Genomic DNA, 25,451 nt, shown 5'->3' with positions numbered 1-25,451 from the left:
TTATCTTTGGGTTTAAACCCTCCATCTGTATAAATACACAATCCGTAACTCATTAAAAAAAAGACGTGGGTGGTTTCTTTATGGTAACGTAATGAAAACATTTTTCAAGGCTTCCGATAATGCATATGACTTGGTGAGATGGATGACTTGAGTTATTGTCTCCTGGTGATGTACAATCAGGTTATGGTGACTATATATCGGCTCACAGCCATTAGGGATTTGTACATTGGCCCCACGTGTGGCATGATGTGGGCATACTAGTGGAGAAAGGTTAGTGGCCCAGTGTGGGCAAAACCACATTTATGTGGCCATTTCAGAGTGTGGGCTCCCCACAGAAAACCCACGCTGGGCCTATGAAGGGAAAAAAGGCTATTGCCCCAATGTTCAGTAACTCACAATAGCCCCATATCGGATTCATTGGACATGCTAGTGTGTGGATTTCACATGTATAGGAATTTTCCACATATCTGCATAAATATGACCTAAAACATCATCAGATTTTCACACAACTCTTAAAAGTAGACAAAAAGAACCCAGTTCAACAAATGAGACAAAGATATCTGAGGGAAATGATCCCGTATTCCAGATCTGAGTGGGGAAATGTGAAGTATGTGAACGTCTAGGATTATCGGTTTAATCTGAAGGTGAAATTAGAGTCAGGTGTGAGTGAGTGAGCGTCCTGTTTTATTTAAGGAACAGGGGTCTATCAGAGTCTGATCTTCACAACACGTGTCTGTGGAAGTGTATCATGATATGAACAAAGGAGATTTCTGAGGACCTCAGAAAAAGAGTTGTTGAAGCTCATCATGGTGGAAAAGGTCACAAAACCATCTCTAAAGAGTTTGGACTCCACCAATCCACAGTCAGACAGATCGTGCCCTTCTGCAGTTTACTAAAGATCACATGGACGAGCCAGAAGTCTAATGGAAAATGTTTTGCGGAAGGATGAGAACAAAATAGAACTTTTTGTTTTAAATGAGAAGCGTTATGTTTGGAGAAAGGAAAACACTGCATTCCAGCAGAAGAACCTTATCCCATCTGTGAAACATGGTGGTGGTAGTGTCAGGGTTTGGACCTGTTTTGCTGCATCTGGACCAGGACGACTCGCCATCATTGATGGAACAATGAGTTCTGAATTATACCAGCGATGTCGTTCTACCAAAGAACGGTTAAAGAAGAATAAAGGTAATGTTTTGGAACATCCAAGTCAAAGTCCTGACCTTAATCCAGTAGAAATGTTGTAGAAGAACCTGAATCGAGCAGTTCATGTGAGGAAACCCACCAACATCCCAGAGTTGAAGCTGTTCTGTACTGAGGAACGGGATAAAACTCCTCCAAGCCGATGTGCAGGACTGATCAACAGTTACCCCAAACGTTTATCTGCAGTTATTACTGCACAAGGGGTCACACCACATACTGAAAGCACACTCACTCACAGATGTGTCATATTAGATCATTTTCCTCCATAAATAAATGACCAAGCATAATTGTCTTTATCTACTTTTAGGACTTGTGTGAAACTCTGATGATGTTTTAGGTCATATTTATGCAGAAAAGTAGAAAATTCTCACACTCACTCACAGATATGTCATATTAGATCATTTTCCTCAACAAAATAAATGCCATTTCAAAGTCTGTCCGCAAGATGGCGCCCTAGTATGTAGTTGAGGAAGACTTGGCGAGGTTGGAAAACGAAGTACGTACCCTGGAAAGGAACGAAAGGCGGGGTTTTTTGTGTTAAATCTCATGTTTAACAATCATTTCAAGCAATTTAGTTCAATCACAAAACGGCACACAGTGTACAGTTTTAGAGCAGATGAGTTGCGTTGAAGATCCAGACAAAGAGAGTGGGGATGAGGGAGGGATCTGTACATCCACCTGTTTAATTCAACCCCATCTCTCTCTCTCTCTCTCTCTCTCTCTCTCTCTCTCTCTCCTCCCGCAGTAATCTCTCTAACACAACAGACAGGATAACCGCACGCGCCTTTGATCTTCGTTCTTCCTTGCGTTCCTCGTGCGATTGCAATCATGGGATTTTACTTTAGTACGTTTTGACGTCAGAATGTCTATTTAAAAAAAAAAAAAGACCCGCCTTGATCATTAGAGGAGCCGTGTCGCTGGTCTGGAGAAAGATGTTTGAAGCTTAAAGCTCTCTCTCTCTCTCTCTCTCTCTCACTCACTCTTCCCAATAGTTCTATTTGTTTTTATTTTCCTGCCGCCGCGTTTGGAAATTAAAATAATAATCAGTAATGTTCACGTTCGCTGCCTTCTGTTACATGCTTTCCCTCGTCCTCTGCGCTTCCCTCATCTTCTTCGCCATCTGGCATGTAAGTGCTGGCATCTGTCATTACCTGTGTATCTCATGCTCAGACAGTACCATCATTCAGGTCTGTGATTAATAGATATGCCTTGACTTCATCTCTAAGTGTCTATGTGCGTTTGGTTATTAGTAGATCAGTAGATTCAGATGATCTCTTGACTTATGAGAACTTGTGCTTAGCTTACTTGCTTGAACCCATTTATATTTCTGTGTAGAATCATATGATGCAGATATGATGAGGCTATAACCTCTGTAATGCAAATACAGCTATCACAGTGATAAGCATAAACATGATTCCTGTGGATAAGTCTTAATGAGCTGATCAGTGAGACTGAGAGATTGGGTCATTAGGTTCGTGATCACAGGTTCACCCTTACAGAGTACAAAACAGGTTTTACCTGGGGAATGATCTGATCATGACAAAATGAAGGGGGGAAAATAAATAAATAAATAATAATAAACCCATCCATAATTTTCTGAAACTTCCACTTTGTGTAAGTTTAGACAGGTCTTAAGATGATGTGAGCCGAATTTGGGGAAGATTGGACAAAATGGCAGTTCCATGGAATCATTCTTTGGCATGTTGTTGTAACTTTTGACCAGTAAGTGGTGCTGTGACAAAATTTGTTGCATAGCCTCAGGGCATGGTCCTGAAGGCACGTACCAAAATTTCTGAGTGTGCAAATTCATTGCTGATATATATATATATATACACCTTTTGTTTCCACACAATACAGAAATGATGTGTCTCCAGCTTGTTTGGGGTTTTTCTCTGTTCCTGTTTTCTTTGCACGTAGCTTACGCATCATATGTCCATCTCCCTGGGCAAGATTTGGCCCAACTCACTCTCTCACTCTCTCTCTCACTCACTCACTCATTCACTCACTCACTCACTCACTCACTCACTCTCTCTCTCACACTCTCACTCATTCACTCACTGACTCTCTCACTCACTCACTCACTCACTCACTCACACAGTCACTCACTCTCTCACTCACTCACTCACTCACACAGTCACTCACTCTCTCACTCACTCACTCACTCACACAGTCACTCACTCTCTCACTCATTCACTCTCTCACACAGTCACTTACTCTCTCACTCACTCTCTCACTCTCTCACTCATTCACTCTCTCACACAGTCGCTCACTCTCTCACTCACTCTCTCACTCACTCACTCTCTCACTCACTCACTCTCTCACACTCTCACTCATTCACTCATTCACCCACTGACTCTCTCACTCACTCACTCACTCACTCTCTCACTCACTCACGCTCTCACTCATTCACTCACTCACTCACTCACTCTCTCACTCACTCACGCTCTCACTCATTCACTCATTCACTCTCTCACACTCTCACTCATTCACTCACTGACTCTCTCACGCTCTCACTCATTCACTCATTCACTCACTCACTCTCTCACTCATTCACTCTCTCACACAGTCACTCACTCTCTCACTCATTCTCTCACTCACTCACTCATTCACTCACTCACTCTCTCACACAGTCACTCACTCTCTCACTCACTCACTCTCTCTCTCACTCACACACTCTCTCATTCACTCACTCTCTCTCTCACTCACTCTCCAACTCACTCTCTCACTCACTCACTCACTCTCTCACTCACTCACTCATTCACTCTCTCGCACAGTCACTCACTCTCTCACTCATTCTCTCACTCACTCATTCACTCACTCATTCACTCACTCACTCATTCACTCACTCACTCTCTCACTCACTCACTCACTCTCACTCATTCACTCACTCTCTTACTCATTCAATCACTCACTCACTCACTCACTCATTCACTCACTCACTCTCTCACTCACTCACTCTCTCACTCATTCACTCACTCACTCACTCTCTCACTCTCTCTCACTCACTCTCTCACAGTCACTCACTCACTCTCTCACACAGTCACTCTCTCACTCATTCACTCACTCACTCACTTACTCTCACTCACTCTCTCACAGTCACTCACTCACTCTCTCACTCATTCACTCACTCACTCACTCTCTCACTCACTCACTCACTCATTCACTCACTCTCTCTGTCACTCACTCACTCACTCACTCTCCAACTCACTCTCTCACTCACTCTCTCACTCTCTCACTCATTCTCTCACTCACTCACTCATTCACTCACTCACTCATTCACTCACTCATTCTCTCACTCACTCACTCATTCACTCACTCACTCATTCACTCACTCATTCACTCACTCACTCATTCACTCACTCTCTCACTCACTCACTCACTCTCTCACTCACTCACTCACTCACTCACTCACTCATTCACTCACTCATTCACTCACTCTCTCACTCACTCATTCACTCACTCATTCACTCACTCATTCACTCACACTCTCACTCACTCACTCATTCACTCACTCATTCACTCACTCATTCACTCACTCATTCACTCACTCACTGTCTCACTCATTCACTCTCTCACTCATTCACTCACTCTCTCTCTCACTCACGCTCACTCACTCATCCTGAGTTTGTTTAAGCGATTCAAGTGTTAACGGGGATTATTGTTTTGCCTTTTCTTTGATTCAGTGATTTGCAGGACAAGCTCTGTGGAGTTTTATTTACTGAAAAGGAAGTTTCCATTCTGCATGCTTTATCATAAAATATCATATCATATTTAAAGAAAATACCCATTACAGTCATTACAGACAATCTTATTCATAAATGATGTACAGTACAGTGGTCCAATCATCTGTGTGTCCTTTTAAACCCCATGCTTAGATTCACTTATATTTTACTGCACTAATACCAATAGTAAAATTTATCTTGAGTGAGATCGGACATAGACGCATCAAGACGACGCTGTGCATAGGTACAAATATGATCGTTGCTTAGTATCCTGTTAATCATGAGCTGTTGAAGAAGTGAGTGAATTTGAGATGCTCATGGCAGTGCTTAGTGTTAAAAGATTAATTTAGTGTTAAAGATGAAGTGCCTCCTAACCACAGCAGGGCCATTCAAATTCTCAATGACGGCTGTAGCTCATTAGATCCGTATGTGGCATGGCAGTGTGCACACACTATCGCCTTCTGTATGGTTTTTGAATGAAAAGTTTATTTTCTCTATTCTCTAAGTAAACATAGAGAGTGAATATTCCAAAACCTAGTGGAAACAGACCTTCAAAAAATGTATGCAGCAGTTAATCACATTTAATCACACTTTTTTTATTGCAATTTTTTGTTTATGTGATCAAATTTGCACGATTCTATTCTTTAGTGCGTTTCTGTTGTGTTCCTTCTGCAGAGTTGGATGAGGACTGGACTCAGAGTTCCCAGTCATTTTCAGGATTTGTGTTTTGTGTATTTTGAAGTAGCCAGTCATATATAGTGTAAAAAAACCACACAAAAAACCCCCCAGTAATGCTCCTGAGCCTGATACACACATACCAGCACTACACACAGCTGTGTCACCACTATATCAGTGTTAGTCCTGTGCAGAGCATTGTCAGCACGGGTCCTGCGGTGGTTTCGTTTCACTGGGGTTGTGGACAAATTGTGCACAGCAGCAGTCAGTATACACTTACTGAGTAACCTAGATGGTAGGTGTACCTGATAAAATGGTGAGGCGGTACATTTTGAGGCAGTCGAGTTGAGGAGAGAGAGCAACCTGTTCATCATGTTATTGTCCTCAACCTTCAGAAGAACAGATACGGAAATTCTTAGCAGATAAAACTGCACATCACGTTATAATAAGTGTTCCCAAATGAGCTTTTCTTTTCTTTTGGTACATCTATATAAGTTTTTATCAATAATAATAATAATTATAATAATAATAATAATAGTTAAAGCTGCAAGCAGCATTTTTGGGGGCCAACACCCAGACATTCACAGATGCACTACAATTGTTGCCAAGCAATCACAGGAAAGAAGAGCCAGAACTTCAGGCAGATCAATTCAAGAGTGATTTGTTGTTTCACTCATGACGTGTATGTTTTTACCACGGAAAATGGTGGAATTTTTGGCATGTTATTGTAACTTTTGACCAGTAAGTGGCGCTGTCACAAAATTTGTTGCATGGTCCTGAAGTTGCCTACTAAGTTTTGTGTCAGTGCGCAATTCATTGTTGAAATGCAGACTCACTTCCTGTTTGGCAGCGTCACCAGCAGATTTGCCCACCCATTACGGGCAAACCGTTTGGAGTATTCAAAACTCATTTAGTAACTTTTGTGAGGCTTACTCAGAATATGACGTGTGCGAAATCTGGTGATGATTGGACAACGTTTGTAGGAGGATTAGCGAAAAACAGTTTTTGAAAAAATCCAAGATGGCAGAAAATCTAATTAGGCATAAATTGCCATAGTAGGGTGCGTTGAACTCGTCCCGACCCAGAGCCAGGCTTTTAAATTGTGGACACATGGTTCAAAAGGTATGACCATAAATGTACTTCCAAATTAGGCTACAATTTTACCCGATGGTGGCGCTAGAACGTTGGCAGCACTTGGCCAAAATTTGGTCAGAATGTTCCTAAGACCTTCCCCAATCAGTGTGCCAAATTTCACAACTTTGTACCGGACAGTTCTATTGGCTGCCATAGTGAAGAAGAAGAAGAAGAAGAATTATAATAATAATAATAATAATAATAATAATAATAATAATAATAATAAAAGCAACCCAAGACAAAGGTACATTAATAATTAAAGAAAGACTGAATCTCATTACTGATTGAAGACCTATACCTGACATTTAACAGCTGTTAAGTGGAATAAAGTTACAGTTTGTTGTCCTGTTATTACTATTATCTATTACTATTTTCCATTGGAGCAATATGAAGAATCTATGTTGTAATAACTGTAAAACCAGTGACCTAAACGGCTGTAGCTGTTGATCAAAGCTCAAACACTGATCAGTTTTAGATTTGTAATGATCCTTCTGCTCTATTCTGTATTTCTACTGATAGTCTGCTGAAATGATCTGATTAAAAAGGATTCAATGAAATCTAGATGGAAAAGGAGTGTGACACATTCAGTGAATTAATATAAAAGTCAGTTGTCCTTATGAACAGATAGAGCACTGGAAGGGGAAATATAGGGCACAGAAAAATGAAGTGTATCGGTAGGCTGATAAAACTTGTGTTGGAAGAACCTATTAGTTCTTCATTCTACATATGCCCCTTTAAAAACAAATTTTTCTCAAGAACATAGACTGTGGTTGTATTGGCTACATCGCTCAGTGTTAATCTACTTTTTTCCAGAACATTTCATACTGGTTTATTTTTTCATGACTTTCCTGCATTTTGGGGCTAATGTGTTCATGTCTGCATGATTAGACAGCATTGAAAAGGGTCTTAAATATTAAGACTTAATGAAGATTTTAATCAAATTACTCGTTACTGTTTGCAGGAACAGACTGAGGAAACTGACCCAGTTCAAGTGTGTTTCAATCTTTGTTAACATTTAAAGAGAGCTGTTCAATTATTCATGTGTCACTTGTGTTTTCTGCATCAAAGGCCACTTACTTTTTTGAAAGATGGATTTGTATGCAATTATTATAGAATGGCCGATCATGAATAATGCAGGATATGGACTGGATTTTAAGTGATAGAGGGAATGCCTGTTTCATTCTGTATTCCATAGCAAAGGGATGCACTAGTAAGCAAATTTATGCAGAATAGTCATGGACAACTGTTTGGACCATAACATCCATCCGTCCATTTTCAGCACCGCTTTTTCTACACGGGGTTGCAGGGAACTCGGGGCACGGGAAACCCTGGACAGGGTGCCAACTTATCACAGGGCACAATCGCACACACACACTCATTCACACACTACGGACAATTTGGACATGCCAGTTGGCCTATAATGCACGTCTTTGGACCAGTGGAGGAAACTAGAGTACCCGGGAGAAACCCCCAAAGCACAAAGAGAACATGCAAACGCCACGTACGCAAGGCAGAGGTGGGATTGTGCATTTGTCTACTTGTACATCTGCTTGTCAACCTCAACATTGCTTGCAGTTTTATGCACCCTTGGTGGTTGATGTAAGACACCACCGTCTTACGTGTTGTCAGTCTGAACTAGAGTGTGTGACCCCCTGAAGATTTTGCAGAATTAGACACAAATTTCATTTCAAAGACTTTGATATGATGGCAACCTATGGAGGCGTCTGTCAGTACAGTTTCCCTCTTTACAGGGAGAACACTTAATGAAAGGGCACATCCCAAACGAGGAAACATGCACTGGACCAACGCCGGAGGGTGCATGCACATGCCCTTGTCACTACTAGCAGTACAGGCCTTTGTGATATGGCTGATGGGCACGGAGCATTCGGCTAACACTGAAACTGCATGACTGTATGCGAAATTGAGATGGCGGTGTCTTCCCATCCGGAAGGCTCGCCTGCTACGTGATTTAAGACCTCATGCCAATGAACTGCGCAACCGACAATGGAACCTTTATTGTGATTGACGTTTTAGTCCTACCCTAGCAACTCCAGCTTTGTCTGACCAGCCACCAGCTGCCAAAACACAGGCCGGACTGATCCAGTTGGTAGACCGTGTCTTGGCCTGTGTTTTAGTAGCTGATGGCTGTTCAGAGCAGCTTTATTTTTCTTTAGGGTAGGTTGCACCATTGTATCAAACACATTGTCTGGCTCATCCCCTGCTGTTAGGACTGTCCAGATAAGGGAGTGCATACAGACCCTGGCATTGCAGGAGTTTTAAGCTAACTGAAAGTATGCTTGGATTTCATGCCTTGGCACTGAGGTCAAAGTTCACCCAGTTTACGTGAAGGTATATTTAAGTATCTTATTCTTCTTAGAGGGCTCAGCAGCATGCATGCTGTTTGCTCTACTCCCTGCTGTGACCACGCATTGTCAGAGGAATGTAATGTCAGCAGTATTCTCCAAGCCTGCAAGCTTCACACGTCAGTGAGAAATCAGCGTTACGCTGCAGTTAGTACAAAGCTGTCAGAACTCGTCAAGATGCCCTGGACCCAAATATATCGGGCGTTCATCATATCTTTCTTCCAACTCCATCAGAGCTGAGCAGAACAAACATCTGGCCATGCTGAAATACAAGAGTTTGGGAAGTTTGGGAGTTTGGGAAGGTGAGATTTAACGTATCTACAGCTCCAACACTGCAGTGTGGTGCGGATGGGAAGGACTCAAACACTGGAATGTCACACAGTTGATGTTTTATGATTAGATTACTCTAATTCAGCATCTTGAATACATTTCTTCAATTATATATAATATAATACACACAATGCAAAACATCTAATCAACTATACTAACTCAAGTGATCACTCTTTACAACCATGGTGAGCAGAAAAGCATCTCAGCATGCACAAGACATCAAACCCTGAGGTGGATGGGCTACAACAGAAGACCACGTCGAGTTCCCGAGGGATATCATGAACAGGAATCTGAGGCTATCACAAGCACAGGCTCACCCAAATTGTACAGTTGAAAATAAATAAATAAATAAATAAATAAATAATCACCGGGTCTTTTCTGAATCTCTTGTTCTCGGCTGACGGGAGTAGAACCTTGTTGTGGTTCTCTGCTGTTATAGTCCATTCACCTCAAGATGAATTTTTGCGTTCTGAGATGCTTTTCTGCTCACCACGGTTGTAAAGAGTGGTTATTTGAGTATATAGTATAGACTTCCGGTAAGATCAGACCAGTCTGATTATTCTCTTCTGATCTCGTTCATCAACAACAAGGTGTTTCAGCCTGCAGACCCTCTGCTCACTGGATGTTTTATTTAGTTTTTTTTTTTGTACTATTCTGTGTAAACTCTAGAGGCTGTTGTGTGTGTGTGTGTGTGTGTGTGTGTGTGTGTGTGAAAATCCCTGTCTGGGACCACCAACCATTGGTTCCATCACCATCACACTTTTTCTTCATTCTGGTGTTTGATGTGAACATTAACTAACACTCTTGACCTCCATGCTGCCAAATTTTTCACATTATATATAAATATAAACAAAATGTTTAGGCACAAGCAAAGAAATGCTGTAGAGCGAAGACGCCTTCAAAATAATTCAATTAAATGTTTCTCCATTAAAAATATACCGTAAAGTACAGTAAACAGTAGTAAATGAAACAAAGTCAATGTTTGGTGTAACAAACAAACAAATAAATAAATAAAAATAGTCGTCTCCGGTACTATTAGTGCAGTTTAATAAGGACATGAGCTATAAGTGTTATCGAGCGTGTTGCAGAACCAGGCACGGTTCTTCTGGAGACTTTGACTGTCGCACTCGCTTCTTATTTCTGTAGCGAAACGCAGCAGCCGTCATTGTGTGTGTTTTATATCTGAAAAGTGTCTCTTACCTCTTAATACGCTGCTTTCTTTACTGACATCCAAACATTTTTCTGTAACATGGAATTTTCTGCTAGAAAGCTCATGTTTGGGAATCTAAAATGTTTTAGTACTGACTTGATAATGTAGAAGTCATATAATAAAAAATTTATAACAAAGTGCATACTAAAATAAAGAAATAGGGTGCCTAAAACTTGTGCGCAGTACTGTATATTATATATATTTATATATTTCTAACGATCTGTTCTTTTCTCTGTATTTAGATTACAGCCTTTGATGAGCTCCATGCGGACTTTAAAGTCCCAATTGATCAGGGCAATCCATTCCATGCTGTAAGTACTTTTTAAAGACTTAATGATGGTGATGTTACTTGTACTGGCCTGCTTCTCCATACAAATGAAGTGTGTGAGCATGTGTGTGTGTGTGCGTGTGCGTGTGTGAGGGTACATGGCAGTAGACTGCGGTAATAAAATAGTATTTTCACACTGTTGGGGAAGTTGTAGTACTTTGTAATTGTAACTTGTCAAGCTGCCAGCTATTGAATTTAAACTAATGCTTGAATTTAAGCCTACAGTGGTGCTTGAAAGTTTATGACCCCTTTAGAATTTTCTATATTTCTGCATAAACATGTCCTAAAACATCGACAGATTTTCACACAAGTCCTGAAAGTAGACAAAGAAAACCCAGTTACACAAATGAGACAAAGATCTTATCCATGGTCATTTATTTATTGAGGAAAATGAACCAATATTACATATCTGAGAGTGGCAAAAGTATGTAAACGCCTAGGATTAGCAGTTAATATGAAATTAGAGTCAGGTGTATTCAGTTAATGGGATGATAATCAAGTGTGAGAACACCTGTCCACCTGCTCATCCCATCATGTGATAGCAGAAGCAACACATGTCATCATGCAGATGTTATGTGCATTAAGAGCTTCAAATCAGATCAGTTAATGTTCACGTCAGCCATCAGAATGGGGAATAAATGTGATTTCAGTTACTTTTACTGTGTCATGATTGTTGGTGCCAGACAGGCTGGTATTTCAGAAACTGCTGATCTTCTGGGAATTTCACACGTAACAGTCTCTAGAGTTTACACAGATTGGTAAGGAAAAACAAAAACATGCCCAGTCAGCAGCAGTTCTGTGAGAAGAAACACTGTTTTGTAATGCTATGGAGGTGATTAATTTGGGGGTGAACAAGGCACGAGTGCAGTGAGAGGAGTCCATAATTATAGACTGGGCTCTCGTCCTGCTTCTGAGTAAGTAAATAATGATTTCTGATGCAGTTCTCACTGAGGTTCTATGGTTGTTTGTGCTCAGATAGTCAAACCACGCTGTGATGTTCCCAATCAGGACACTCTCCAGTGTGTAAGTTGACCACACAAAGTCTTATGTCTCCTAAGAAGGGACAGACATTGCTGTGCCTCTCTGAGGATGCTGCTGGTGTTTAGGGGGTAAAGATTCCGAGTCTGATATCTAAAGCTGCTGATAATTTCCACAGGTGAACCGTTGATGTTGACAGGAATGTAAGCCCCTCTGTTCTTCCTGACCTTCAGAGTCAGGTTGGTATTTTGGCACAAGGTGGACAGGTCTAGAATCTTCCTCCTGTAGGCAGACTCATTGTGTCGTCTGCAAACTTGAGGATATTGCTGATGCTGTATCTGGCTACAGTCATGGGTGAACAGAATGTACAGCAGGGGGCTGAGGCAGCAGCCCAGGGGAATTCCCATACTTACTGTCTATGTGGCCAAAACTTACCGTCTGGGGTCTGTTAGACAGAAGGTCCAATACCTAATTGGAGATGGACCTGCCAGCCTACTTCACTTTAATGTCAGTTCAGCTGGTACAGTTCTGTTAAATGTTGAACTGTAGTCAATAAAAAGTATCCTGATGTGCTTTTCTTGTCCAACTGTGTCAGGGTCGAGTGCAGCACGAGTAAGTACTGCGTCATCGCTGAGGGATTGAGGTGATGGGCAAAATTGAAATTCTGCCAGGAAAAGGAGCTTATTTTACATCCTCTCTTGGTGCTTAAATTTCTGCTTTATGCAGGAAGCAGAATTACAGACAACTGGCCAGATTTGCCGAAATGAGGGCGATGGACAGATCTGACTTAACATGTCTTTGTTTCTCTCCACAGCGTGAAAGACTTCGGAACATTGAGCGAATATGCTGTCTGCTCCGAAAGGTAAATTATACTGTTATACCATATCTGTCTATTCAACGTTTAATGAGAAATATCCAATCATGGCAGCTTTGAGCACAAACAGACGTTATGATTTTATATATTGTGGTTATACTAGATCCTCTAGGTGCTTTAAGCTAGGTTAAACTAGGTGCTTACTATCCAAACAATGCCTACATTATTTACTCCAACCCTTAGTTCAGTTGTGGCTATAATGTTTCTTCCCATAATCCATGCTTGAAAAAACAGCTTAGACCAGCCTAAAATGGTTTACTGGTTTTAGCTGGATTAGGCTGGTTTAACTGGTCTCCCAGCCTGGTCTAGCTGGTGTTAGTGTGGTCTAGTAGGTTGGCCACTTTGCCTCCCAGCTTGACCAGCTTGGTCTGGCTGGCAGGTCAGCAGGCATTGGCAGGTCTCCCAGACTGGTCGGTCAACAGGAGTCAGCTAGTCTGAGAGCACACATATTATCGACCAATTGCATGCTTAGGCATGTGATGCGATAACAAAAATAAAGAATTTTTTAAATAAAGTTGGATGGATTGATGGGATCAGGATGGATTGCAATCAGTATCAGAGAGTTAACCAGACCATATGCATATTAAATTCATTGAGTTATTCTGCATCTAAAATGGATCCATTTGGTGTAAAATTGTGTAGCTGTCTCGCAAGAAATGAGACTGGAACGGAACAAGACTGCAAAATCTGAAGAAACACACCATATCATGCATTATGCTCAATATTATGCAATATATAAGGGGTTTGATGGTTTTGAAATTGATTTGCCAAACCGTAAGGTAAAAAAAAACAACTACGCAATATCGTTTAATCAAAATGAAATAAGTAATTCATATTTTGACATGCTCAGTGATGTTATTTTTTATTACATGAAGGTTTTAAAGGTTACTTTTTTCATAATGCTCTTTTAATAATAATAATACTTAATATTTCATAATTGTGATTCCAGTATTACATATTGATTGAATTATTTCACAATATTGACACGTTTATTGTATATATTGCTGCATTTAGTCGTTTTATTATTTATATCATAGGCATATTTATTTATTTAATGTAAATAAAATAAATAAATAGAAAGAGAGAAACTGGAGGAGAAGCATGAAGAATTGAAAAATGTAGTGCGTGAGAACTTAATGGACTGGTTCGACAGGATGGACTTTCCTCATGGGGTAAGTATCGCTGAACATTTATTGATTTTTAAAATAAATGACAAACGTTGTGGTTCAGTAGAAACATTAAAAGGTTAAATATGTTAATATTGCAGCTAAAGTGGTTAATTTATTTGGCATTCAGTTTGTTAGTGTGCAGCTAGTCAACTTTTTGTTGATTAAGCTTGATAGCTTGTTAAGATAAATGCTGCCTAATGAAATTGTTTAGAAAAATTAGGTGTATATACTTGGTAACAAACGTCTGAATGTAAGATTATTACTGTATGATATAATTATATTATATTATATTCTTATTATATTATTCTGTATTTATCTTATTCATTATATTCTGTATTTACGGTAATATACAGTATGTATGTGACAGAATCGATAGGTAGCCTATTAGCTAATGTATGAAATAAAAAATAAAAAAAGAAATGCTAATAGCATTTGATTACTTTTGCCTATTGTCATGAGGCTGATCTTGATAGATTCCTCGAGTCATGCCGAGAACAGTGATACCAATACCATGGTCGACCGAACTTGCTGGTTGCCATTTTGAACTGCTTTGAAAACCTACATTTTCAAATCCTGCTAGACCGTTCGACCAGTTTTAACAAAAATAGAATCTTCAGACCATGCAGACAAAAATGACAGAATTCAAGGCTCTCATTAGGCACCCATTGTTTTTCTGCTTAGTATTATTATTATTCTGGCTAGGGTGTCTATGGCAGCCCATAGAACTGTGTGGTAAAAAGTTGTGAAATTTGGTACACAGCTTCAGGACACATTCAGCTACAAATACACCAAATCTGGACCCCAAGCTCCCAAAGCTCTAGCAGCACCAACAGGTCAAAGTTTGGCCAAATTTCAAAAACATGTTTATGCCCTTTTGAACAGTTTGGCCAAAATTTCAGTGCCAGTTCAATGGACCCTAGGACGTCAATTTCCATTTAATTAGATGTTCTAATCTAATCAGTATTTTCTCTACTCCTCCTACAAATTGCACCAAAAAATGATTAACATTTGGATCATATCATCTTAACCGTTCTCCCGCAGTGTTGCCGCAAAGGCAAAATACAGGATCCTAAGTTATATCTCTGCAATACATTTACATATCAGCACCAAACTTCTTATGTATATTCAGGACCACACTCTGAACGTACCAGAAGAAGTTTTGCTCTAGTGCCACCTAGTGGTGAAGTGTTATAGTAGCTTTAATGTATTTCTTTAGATCATTTGAAAGACTTGTGCTAAATCCACAGTTCTACTTTCCCTACGATTCCCTGGAATAGGCCAAAGTGAACACACACCAACATTAAAAATATCGAGTGTACGTCCTGTCAGTGATTTTTGAAATTCATTGAAAACTCATTGGTTTTTTTTCACTTGGATTATGTCAGCCATGTTGACTGTCCACCATTTTGAATGATGTCATAAACTGTTTTTTTCACTACTTGTCCATCATCTTCCGAGCAATCTGCTCAAACATGGCCAAATGTATTTCTGATTTGCAAAATCCCATATCACAGCAATGAAATGATGGCTTTGGTGTGTTTATGGGCACATGACCTGAGGTGACTCCTGAAGTGTCTGCTGCCATCTCCTCTGACTTTTGCTTAGCCTTTAGTTTTTTTCCTTATGACTAGTAACACACTGTACACTTTTGCATACACTTTAGACAGCTAGTGAATAAAATATATATCATTTACCCATACGTATTTCCTTGCCAAATGTGTTTTGTTTTGATTCATTGCTTGTCTGCTCCCATGTCCTGTCACTGTCTGTCTCCCTTGTGTTTCCTAATTACTCTCACCTGCATTCTGTTTGCCCCTTGATTGGTTTGTATATTTAAACCATTGTGTATCTTTGTTTAGTGTGAAGTATTGTCCAGCGTGTACCCGCCTGTCTTTACCAAGCTGTTTTGTTTTGTTTTGTTTTGTTTTGTTTTGTTTTGTTTTTCTCCGGTTCTTGATCTCATTCTGTTCCCTAGTTTGTATTTTTTGGATTCTCCCTAGCGTTGTTGTTCGTACATCGCCTGACCTCTGCCCGTTTCCAGTTCTCGGATGTGACTCACGTTTCGGCTTTTTCTTCCCGCAATTCTAATAAAACCGCAACTGCATCCGTCTCAGCCTTCATTCCATGACAATACTAAAAAGAAAAATCACAATCTGCAGTCTTGAGAATGAGAACAGTTGTCATCATGATGAATGTGAATGAATGCATCAGTGTAGACTAACATCTTCTCTTATTTTATCCTCTCTGTATTCAGGATACTGATTTGAAATGTGAACCACTGAAGACCTGTGAACCTTTTTTTTTGCTGGCGATCAAAGGCTACATGTGACCTGGACAATTGACTTCGCAGCATTCTATGAAGATCCGTCCATGTGTAAATTCCACATCAATAATAATGTTTTTGTTGAATTTGTAAGCTTTTTTTGTTGGTGTTGCCGTTTTGAAGTTCTAATATATTTTTCGTGATTGATTAAATAAATCCATTTTAACTGAAAAGTTGAACTGGAGTTACTATTTCTTCACTGGTTAAATGAATGCAAGATAAAATGAGTAAAATATTTACATTAGCTTAGTATAAACGAACACTTGAGAAAATGGTGGTGAGTTGACGTTTGAGGAGGAGATCCACACATTAGGGTCCATGAGATATTATCTCATATAGTGTGCTATGAATCTTCAGAAAAATCCTCCAGGTCCTGCTCATTCTTTGCTTTTCCAGCATCTTCTGTATATTTGAGTCCTTTCCAACAGCGGCTTTATGGTGTTGAGATCCATCTTTTCACACTGAGGGACTCGTACATGACTATCATATAAAGGTGCAAACATTCACTGATGCTCAAGAGGCAACACGATACATTAAGAGTGAGGGGGGTGTAAACTTTGGAATGGGATGATCAGTGTAAATTATTAGTTTTTTGCCTTCTGGGACACATGTAACTAACTATCTTAGTTAATTTTAGTAAATTTAATAAGAATCACTGTATATGTCATACAGTGAAGTCTATTTTATTTTACATTGAAACTAGTTGAGGTGCCGATGACATGAAATAAAAATATTAAATGGCAATGGTAAGATGTAAAAGTGGTATTTTCTGTTACGTTTTATGTTACCATTGGGTTGTGAAGGTTAAAATATTCATTTAACAGCTCAGTGTTGAGTTTATAATTGCAATTACAAAACTTTTTTCAATTTAATTTCTTTCTGGATTCGTCTGGACTCGGCCATTTTGGACTCGATTGGTCTCGAACTTGACAAAGGTGGACTCGGACTCAACACTTCTGTGATCATAAAGAAGGAAAAAACATTAATTTTTTTCATTAAAAGATTAATAGAGAACAAAAACGTTTTATATTTCATTTATATTGTTTATGGAATCTTATATAGGTCTTTTGTTACTGGCTTAAAAATGTGTACTTACTTTTTTTTGTTGTTAGTATAGTAAACAGTAGTTTGTAGCATTTGTGTTACTACACTTAACATTTTCCAACCTGGAAGAAGCCACAGCTTCAGTGACAAATTTCTCAAAGGAATGCAAAGTCTGAACAACTTCATGGAAAAATCAGTTCACAGGCAGTCCTATATTGGGAGCATAGGAGTCCTTCAAGGAGAAAATGTGTGTATTTATTGTTGTGCTTAATTATTGCCACTGTTAAAAGAAAAAGACAGTAATTGAAGAGTAGGAGCTCTTTTGACACCCAGTGCATGAGGATATTTTGCCACAAGTAGAAATTAGCAGGAAGAAAAAAACCTGTTAATTGTTGAGCACTAAAAAAAGCAGCTAGTGAGGATGCAGAAATAGAACTAGAAATAGAGAGTGAGAGAGAGAGAGAGTGAGAGAGAGAGTAGCAGGTGAGTAGTCACTTATTAGGTAAGTGAGGCATGAAGTGCCACTCATTCACATCCCTGTAATACTGAGTAGTGCGAGGAAAGTGCACTTGATAGACCCTTGACGTTCCTAGACTCAGGAGCTCGATTTTCTCAGTAGCATTAATTAGACCCGTTCCCAGCAGACTGTAGTCTGAATTGTATAGTTTTAATTGTTTTCATGTATTCAGTTTTAAGATGTACATGCAGTATGCCAACCAAACTGTGTTGTGGTGATTTGAAAATACTGCTCCCTGCTGACATTGAACACGAGACAAAAGATAAGTGTGTTGAAGTTGCCTGTATTTATGATTCTTGCTTTGTACTTGACATTGCTGCAAAACATGGCTGGTTTTGCCTCGTTGAACTCAGTGCCAAGGCATATAGAAGAAAGGGCATAGGGCTTTAATAAGACTATGATTATTGAAATCAAACTCATCATATCACACCTCTTGTGCCAGTTAGATGAGGGCAATGTACAGTATATACAGTGGTGCTTTAAGCAGGTTCATTTGAAGGTGAAATTAGAGTCAGGTGTGAATGAGTGAGCGCCCTGTTTTATTTAAGAACAGGAATCTATCTTTACAGGAGTCTGATCTTCACAACACGTGTTTGTGGAAGTGTATCATGGTACAAACAAAGGAGATTTCTGAGGACCTCAGAAAAAAAAAAGAGTTGTTGAAGCTCATCATGGTGGAAAAGGTCACAAAACCATCTCTAAAGAGTTTGGACTCCACCAATCCACAGTCAACAGATTGTGTACAAATGGAGGAAATTTAACACCATTGTTCCCCTCCCCAGGAGTGGAGACCAACAAAGATCTCTCCAAGAGCACGATGTGTAATAGTCCGTGAGGTCTCAAACTTCTAAGCAACTAAAGTCCTCTCTCACATTAACTGATGTTAATGTTTGTGAGTCCACCATCAGCAGAACACTGAACAACAACGGTGTGCATGGCAGGGTTACAAGGAGAAAGCTACTGCTCTCCAAAAAGAACATTGCTGCACATCTGCAGTTTACTAAAGATCACGTGGACGAGCCAGAAGTCTAATTGAAAATGTTTTGTGGATGGAGGAGACCAAAATATAATTTTTGATTTAAATGAGAAGCGTTGCTGCAGGGTGCAAGTGATGGTCTGGTCCAGTTCCCAGTTGATGACACCCATGAAGCAGGACGGGGAAGAGTAGGCTCTATGCTGCTCTCTCTTGGTTCGACTATGCACATACGTAACAGAGTGTCTGCTTTGGTGTTCTTGGAATTGGGCTGGTACGAAAGGATGAACTGGAACCGGGTGAAGAATTAGGATAACCGGACTTGACGGGGTTCAGGTGTTTCACAGACCTGAGGTACTCTAGGTTTTTGTGGCCGGTGAGTATCATGAACAGGTAAGTGGCCCCCTACAGCCAGTGTTTAACAGCTCCCTGTTTCTGACGTTGTAGTTTTCTTTGTCAAGGTATAACTCCTTGGAGCAGAATGCTACTGTATGTAATTTTGGCTTCTGTCCGAACCTCTGGGACAGGACGGCTCCCACCCCCATCTCAGAAGCATCTACTTTAATGAAAAAAGGGTTTCGAAGGGTCAGGATGTTGGAGGATGGGAGCAGTAGTAAACATGGCTTTGGGCCTTCTCGGCTGAGGAGTTCCAGACCAGGAGTTTGGGCCCCTTCCTGAGGACCGATATAAGGGGGTGAGCGATGAAATTGAAACCCTGAATGAAATGCTGTTAGAAATTGGGGAGGAATGGTTGCAGGTTCTTTATCATCTTTGGTGTTGGCCATTCAGTGATGGCAACCACCTTGGCCTGGCCCATGGTAACTCCATCTGGACTGATGATGTATCCCTGGAACGAGATGGTGTGTTAATGAAACTCACTTTTCTCCTCCGATATATGCTATAAGGTATTTCCTCAACATGTCCTGTAGGATGTTGTTGATTAAGCATTGAAAGGCTGAAGTAGTGCAAGAGAGCTCATATATCATCTCACAGTACTCTAGTGGCTAGACGTAGTGCTAAACGCTGTTTTCCATTCATCCCCCTCCTGTTTATGCACCATGTTTTAAGCACTGCAGAGGTTCAATTTATGAAGGTCTGAGTGAAAGTCAAGGACTTCTGGGAAAAGGGGCAGAGGTTACCAGTACTAGACAGTGACTGTTGATTTAGTCCTTGATAGTCAATGCATGGCTGGAGGCCACCCCCTTTCTTTTCCACCAAGAAGAAACCCAAGGAAGCAGGAGATGTGGATGTGCAGATGTACCCCTGTTGGAGGGCCTGAATATATACCACCATAGCCTACTGTTCACAACACAGGTTGGTGATTGCTCCCTGGGGGACCCCAGCCTTCCAGTGGGGGCGACGTCTGTGGAGTAGGTGGTCAAGGAGGATAGCAAAAGTAATGAGGGCATTGAGAGCAAGCGGTTCATCACGGTATGCCATTTCAGTTAACACTTCCGGGTGAAGACATAAGCGAAACTTTCAGGGGTGCATCGTTCCATCCACTGCCCTCCACAGTTGTGCAGAACTCAAGAGCAAACCCCGCAACCAGTCGAACACCTTGGTTAATTGTCAGGAGCTGCTCACCAACCGCTTTTGTTCCGACGATCAAACACACCTGGGAACACCTCCGTGAATTGCTCATACAAGGTCATGTACTCGTCCCTTTGTTCCCACACCACCATTGCCAACTTCAGCACTTTGCTGGTGAGCACGTTCATGAAGCGTGCAATAACTTTTGGCTCAGGCATTCCCTCAAAACTGGCAAAATACATCAAGCATTGCAGTAAGAAGCCCTTGCAGAGGGACGTGTCACCTGAGAATTTGTACGATGCTGGCATCGGTGGGCTGGCTTCCAAAACTGGAGTGTGGAGTGAAGTGGTGTAGGCAAGGGCTTGAGAAAGGAGATTCACCTTGGCGCTGAGGTCTGCAAGCTGCTGCCTCCGCTGCCCATGAGCACATCCTGCTAATCAGGCTCTCCTGCTGCATCCATGTTGTCTGCAAAGTCATAAGGTAGAAGGCTGAGACAGATGCACATGAAGGTGATTTTAATGAAATTCCAGGTATACAAATCCAATACATGAGGCAAGATCAGGGTCACAAAATGGGTCAAGCGAGGCACAAACAAGATAACCAGGACCTAGGCGAACCGTGAATGTCAAAAGGCTAGCAAAAGTTAAAAGAACCAGAACACTGAACACAAACTGAGCATTTACTGTGCAGTGATAGTGTGTGTAAAAGTCATATATATATAAAATGCTAGTAATGATTAGGAACAGGTGTTTATGGTTAGAAATCAGGTGATTGAGCATGCTAAGGTATCTTGTGATGTGTGGTCCATAGCGACCATGTTTTGCCCATGGTGTGTTCTGACTGTTCTGTCCTGACAGTCTCAAATTTCTTACTAACCTTTGACTGTACAGTCCACTGTGTTCACATTGAGAATTGAACAAAAAAAGATGGCCACCAATCAGACGCCAATCAGATTTGAGCAGGCATTTGAAAGGGTTAAAAATGAGAAATCATCACAAAACTTGAATAATAGGTTCCTTTAGGTTCCTATTCCTAGGATTTTTTGCCAGATCTTCCAAATTGTGGTATTATTTAAAATCTGTGGACATTTGTAAAGCATGTGGCTGCTGCCTACCAATTAATTATTCCATTCATTTACTCAAACAGCTACAACACATGATATATATGATGGATATCCACAAAACCTGCAAAAGGCTGTTGAGGGCTAGATTCTGAGGCTGTGTGCTAAAGTTGGAGTGTTTTCACCCGTAAGGGGTGTGGCTAAGTTCAAGTGCATTTTTCTCACATACCAAAGATGCCACTTATATTTAAGTATAAAGTATATGAAATAGTAAGTCTATTTATAAAGTTTACTTTGTTGTACTTTTGTTTTGTTCAGATGTTCTAGGGTACTGGGTTACCATAAAATCCACAGTAATGGTAATGATCACTGTTTGTCTGTCTTTCCACCAGCTGGTGCTTCCAGAGTATTCAATCCATGGTCTCTTCTGTATCATGTTCATGTGTGCCCAAGAGTGGCTAACTGTGGGCCTCAACATCCCTCTGCTTTTCTACAACACATGGAGGTAAACATCTGAGCTGACTTCCTTTAAATTATTTTGATTTTGTCAAAAAATGATATTTTCAGGCAAACCGTTATTGATGCTTAGTGAAACTCGATATTGTTTGCGGTATCTAAAGCTAGAATTGTTATGGGAAGTGAAAAATGAAACAAAAATTAATTATGCATTAATAGAAAAGAATCACCTTTGATAAATGATACCATGGTCTAACCAATCAGAATTGGAAGTGTGATGACACACCACCATTACGATTGTATACAATAATCGGGAAACCTGAAGAAACGGTCTAGTTTTTAAAGAATGAACATTCTAGTTGAAATGAGTGAACTTTCTAACGCTGGTGTAGCTCAGGCCTCTTATTAAGTCTGTTTAGAGACTCTATATACTGTCAAACGTTTTAAAGGAAATACTGCTGCAGTCCTGTCATTTACTGAAAGTGAGGGAGACGCTCTATTGCTCTTGGCTGTGGGGCTCAGGTGCATGCACATCACATGGACAGTGCCAGTGTGTTAATTTGGTTAAAAAAAAAAAAAAAACCAACAACAAAAACCCTTACAGCTTTACACTCACTAACAGAGCATGCTGGGTAAGGGTTAAAAGAGTGATACATGGATTATAAGAGTGAGCCATGAATTAGGGTTAGGGTTAAAAGAGTGATACATGAGGAGTGTTAGGGTTAGGGTTAAAAGAGTGAGACATAAGGAGTGTTAGGCTTAGGGTTAAAAGAGTGAGACGTGAGGACTGAGACATGAGGAATGTTAGGGTTAGGGTTAAAAAATGAGACATGAATTAGGGTTAGGGTTAAAGAGTGATACATGAGGAGTGAGACATGAGGAGTGTTAGGGTTAAAAGAGTGAGACACGAGGAGTGAGACATGAGGAGGGTTAGGGTTAAAAGAGTGACGAATTAGGGTTAGCGTTAAAAGAGTGATACATGAGGAGTGAGACATGGGGAGTGAGATATAGGGTTAAAAGAGTGACACATGAATTAGGGTTAAAAGAGTGATAGATGAGGAGTGAGGCATGAGGAGTGTTAGGGTTAAAAGAGTGAGATATGAATTAGGGTTAGGGTTAAAAGAGTGATACTTGTTGATACTTCTGCTTTACTCCTCACTGTTTATGTTATAAATATATGTGAAGAAGTGATTGTTATACCAGTGTCTGCACCTCCCAAAGTAGTAGGCTACAATTCTCATGATCCTACGCCTCCACCCTCACCACACCACCTACCAGTCCAGAACCTTGTTGTTTTCACCAGTCAGCTGATCATCTGCCCGTTTGGCCTGGTCTGCTTGTTTGTCTTCCTGTGTTTTTGGGTCAGCTTTCACGGCACAGTTATAAAAGTTGGCCTTGTGATATAGTTCTGCGTTTTAGTGCTAGGTTACTCAAACAACAACGGAACACGAGGTGAACTACATTCACGGGCGAGGGCTGAGGGCAAGGCGGAACAACGGAAAAACAAGACAGGACTTATATACACAGCGCTCATTATCCCACAGCATGATTCAGGTGCAGGTCAGGTGCTGTGCAGTGGCTGATGGGTATTGTAGTTCTGTGCCTTTGACACTACTGTGCATATTTACTAGTTGTTAATGTGCTAGCCTTTGTGGTATTATTGCATTATTTAACCACGTTTATAGTCTGTTACTATATTGTTAATTGTTGGTAGATACTATACAAGATATTATATGGCTTCTGATGCTTTCTTTCTCATGAAGGACCAGAGCGAGGGAGCAGAAAATCTCTCCAAACTGTCTCTCTTGCTGCATTTGAACTGGAATTATATACCCGACTAACCTCAGCAACGAGACCTTGAGACCTTCCCTGTCAAAGGCATCGCCACACGGTCTTTTTAGCCATCCGTTGGACAGTTGATATATTTTTATATATTTGTAAACATTTTATATGATATATTTTACATGCCTGAACTAACAGCAGCTATGTTTATCACCTGTAACCCCTTGCTAGAAAAGGGCAAGTATAACTGCTGGTGCACGCCTTTGCAAATAGTGAAATGAAATGAAAGGACATAAAATGATAGTAAAAACAGTGCAGCTTCCTGAAGCGTCTTTTTAAATCCGGTTACCTTTACCCAGGGGTCAAAAGGTTAAAAATGATCATTATAATTATGTTATATACTCCCGGTGTTGGTAAATTACATGTGGAAATGGCATAAAACATTGCAGATGCGGTGTAAATATGAAATGATTGAGTTTTTGAAACTCTCTTTATCACAGTACCCCGTGATATATATTTTTCGAAGGCGTTGTGCTTTGCAGTAGATTGTAGCGCACAGATGTTATGTCACATTCTCTTTGCTCTGACAGTGAACGACTCCAGCTGGGAACCCACAGGAGATTCAGTATAGTTCGAACCCTGATTGCACATTTACAAGCTCCAGCTGAATGCGTTGAGGGAAATCGAACCATCCAAAAGTTGTGATTGTGTGGAGTATTACCCAGCAAGAGGGAAACGATCTAATGTTGAGTGCTACCCACCGTGTGTTCTTCCCCGTTTTCGGCAGGTACTTCCACAGCCCCACAGACACCAAGGAGCTGCTTTACGACCCAGCGAGTGTCATGGACGATGACACGCTTAAGTTCTGTCAGAAAGAGGCGTGGTGCAAGATGTCCTTTTTCGTGCTTTCCTTCTTCTATTATCTCTACTGGTGAGTGTCTACCATTAACACCGCCACTGTAATGCTGCAACCTGCTCAAGTGACGTCTGAATAATGGAATTTATTTAAAAAAACTAAACGTGATTATTATTATACCTTCACTGATAAATATCTGTTTGCTGTAGTAGAAGCTACCTGTAATAAATAGCATGTAGCATAAGAAAATAATTTGTGTCTTTGTGTTTGGGCGTCTTAGTTCCAGTGAAGGGAATTTATAAGGCTACAGCATACAATATACGCACAGTATGTGGTTGCTGATTGGCTGTATCTCCCGTCAGTCTGTTTTGCTTTATGCTTCTAAATTGCTTTATAATCAGCATCTCTTGGTTTCGCATAAACGCTGCAGTATTGAATTGAGACATTATTATTGTTATTATTATTGTTGTTGTTGTTGTTGTTGTTGTTGTTATTATTCCTCCTTTTCTTATGAAGGTGTTCTTATGAATTGTGCATGAGCTGAATGTAATCGTTTTCCGTTCTTGTCTTCCAGTATGATCTACAATTTGGTGACCTCATAACAGAGCTCTTGGCACAGAGGGGAAATATTGGGACTTTCTCAAACGTTGTAGCATTAAAACTAATCACTGGACCTCAAACGAGAACCTTTTAAAAACACGTAATTGTTTGGCGAGCTGAAGAAATACGGCTTCGACTGTGTGGCTATGAAAGCATGAAATTCCGGAAATCCTACGAGCTGCGCAGCGTGAGGCACTTGGGATAATACATGTAGCACACGTGGAATTAACGTTGCACTCTGACGTATCACGTGTCCTTCGACATATCCAGGATAAATATGAAATTTAAACAGGTGTTATGGGAAATGACGGGAAGCCTAAGCAAAAT

The 25,451-nt window shown here is 40.4% G+C and overlaps 1 protein-coding gene across 1 annotated transcript; it reads left to right on the top strand.

Annotated features, from left to right (window-relative positions):
• Positions 1 to 2,010: 2,010 nt before the first annotated feature.
• cnih3 (cornichon family AMPA receptor auxiliary protein 3) lies at positions 2,011 to 25,195 on the top strand. The gene is made up of 5 exons (XM_053614615.1): positions 2,011 to 2,327; positions 10,877 to 10,945; positions 12,755 to 12,802; positions 21,823 to 21,935; positions 24,456 to 25,195. The coding sequence occupies exons 1-5, from the start codon at positions 2,250 to 2,252 to the stop codon at positions 24,601 to 24,603; spliced, it is 456 nt and encodes a 151-aa protein (XP_053470590.1). The 5' UTR covers positions 2,011 to 2,249; the 3' UTR covers positions 24,604 to 25,195.
• Positions 25,196 to 25,451: the final 256 nt, after the last annotated feature.

This window comes from Ictalurus furcatus, chromosome 25, assembly GCF_023375685.1.
Source record: "Ictalurus furcatus strain D&B chromosome 25, Billie_1.0, whole genome shotgun sequence".
NCBI lineage: Eukaryota > Metazoa > Chordata > Actinopteri > Siluriformes > Ictaluridae > Ictalurus > Ictalurus furcatus.
The sequence above is the reverse complement of the archived record's forward strand: the minus strand, read 5'-3'. Positions and strand labels throughout refer to the sequence as shown.

Coding starts and splice junctions, on each gene's coding strand:
- cnih3 (XM_053614615.1), top strand. CDS start 2,250: ATGTTCACGTTCGCTGCCTTCTGTTACATGCTTTCCCTCGTCCTCTGC. Junction 10,946..12,754: donor AGGGCAATCCATTCCATGCT/GTAAGTACTTTT, acceptor TTCTCTCCACAG/CGTGAAAGACTTCGGAACAT. Junction 21,936..24,455: donor CTTTTCTACAACACATGGAG/GTAAACATCTGA, acceptor CGTTTTCGGCAG/GTACTTCCACAGCCCCACAG.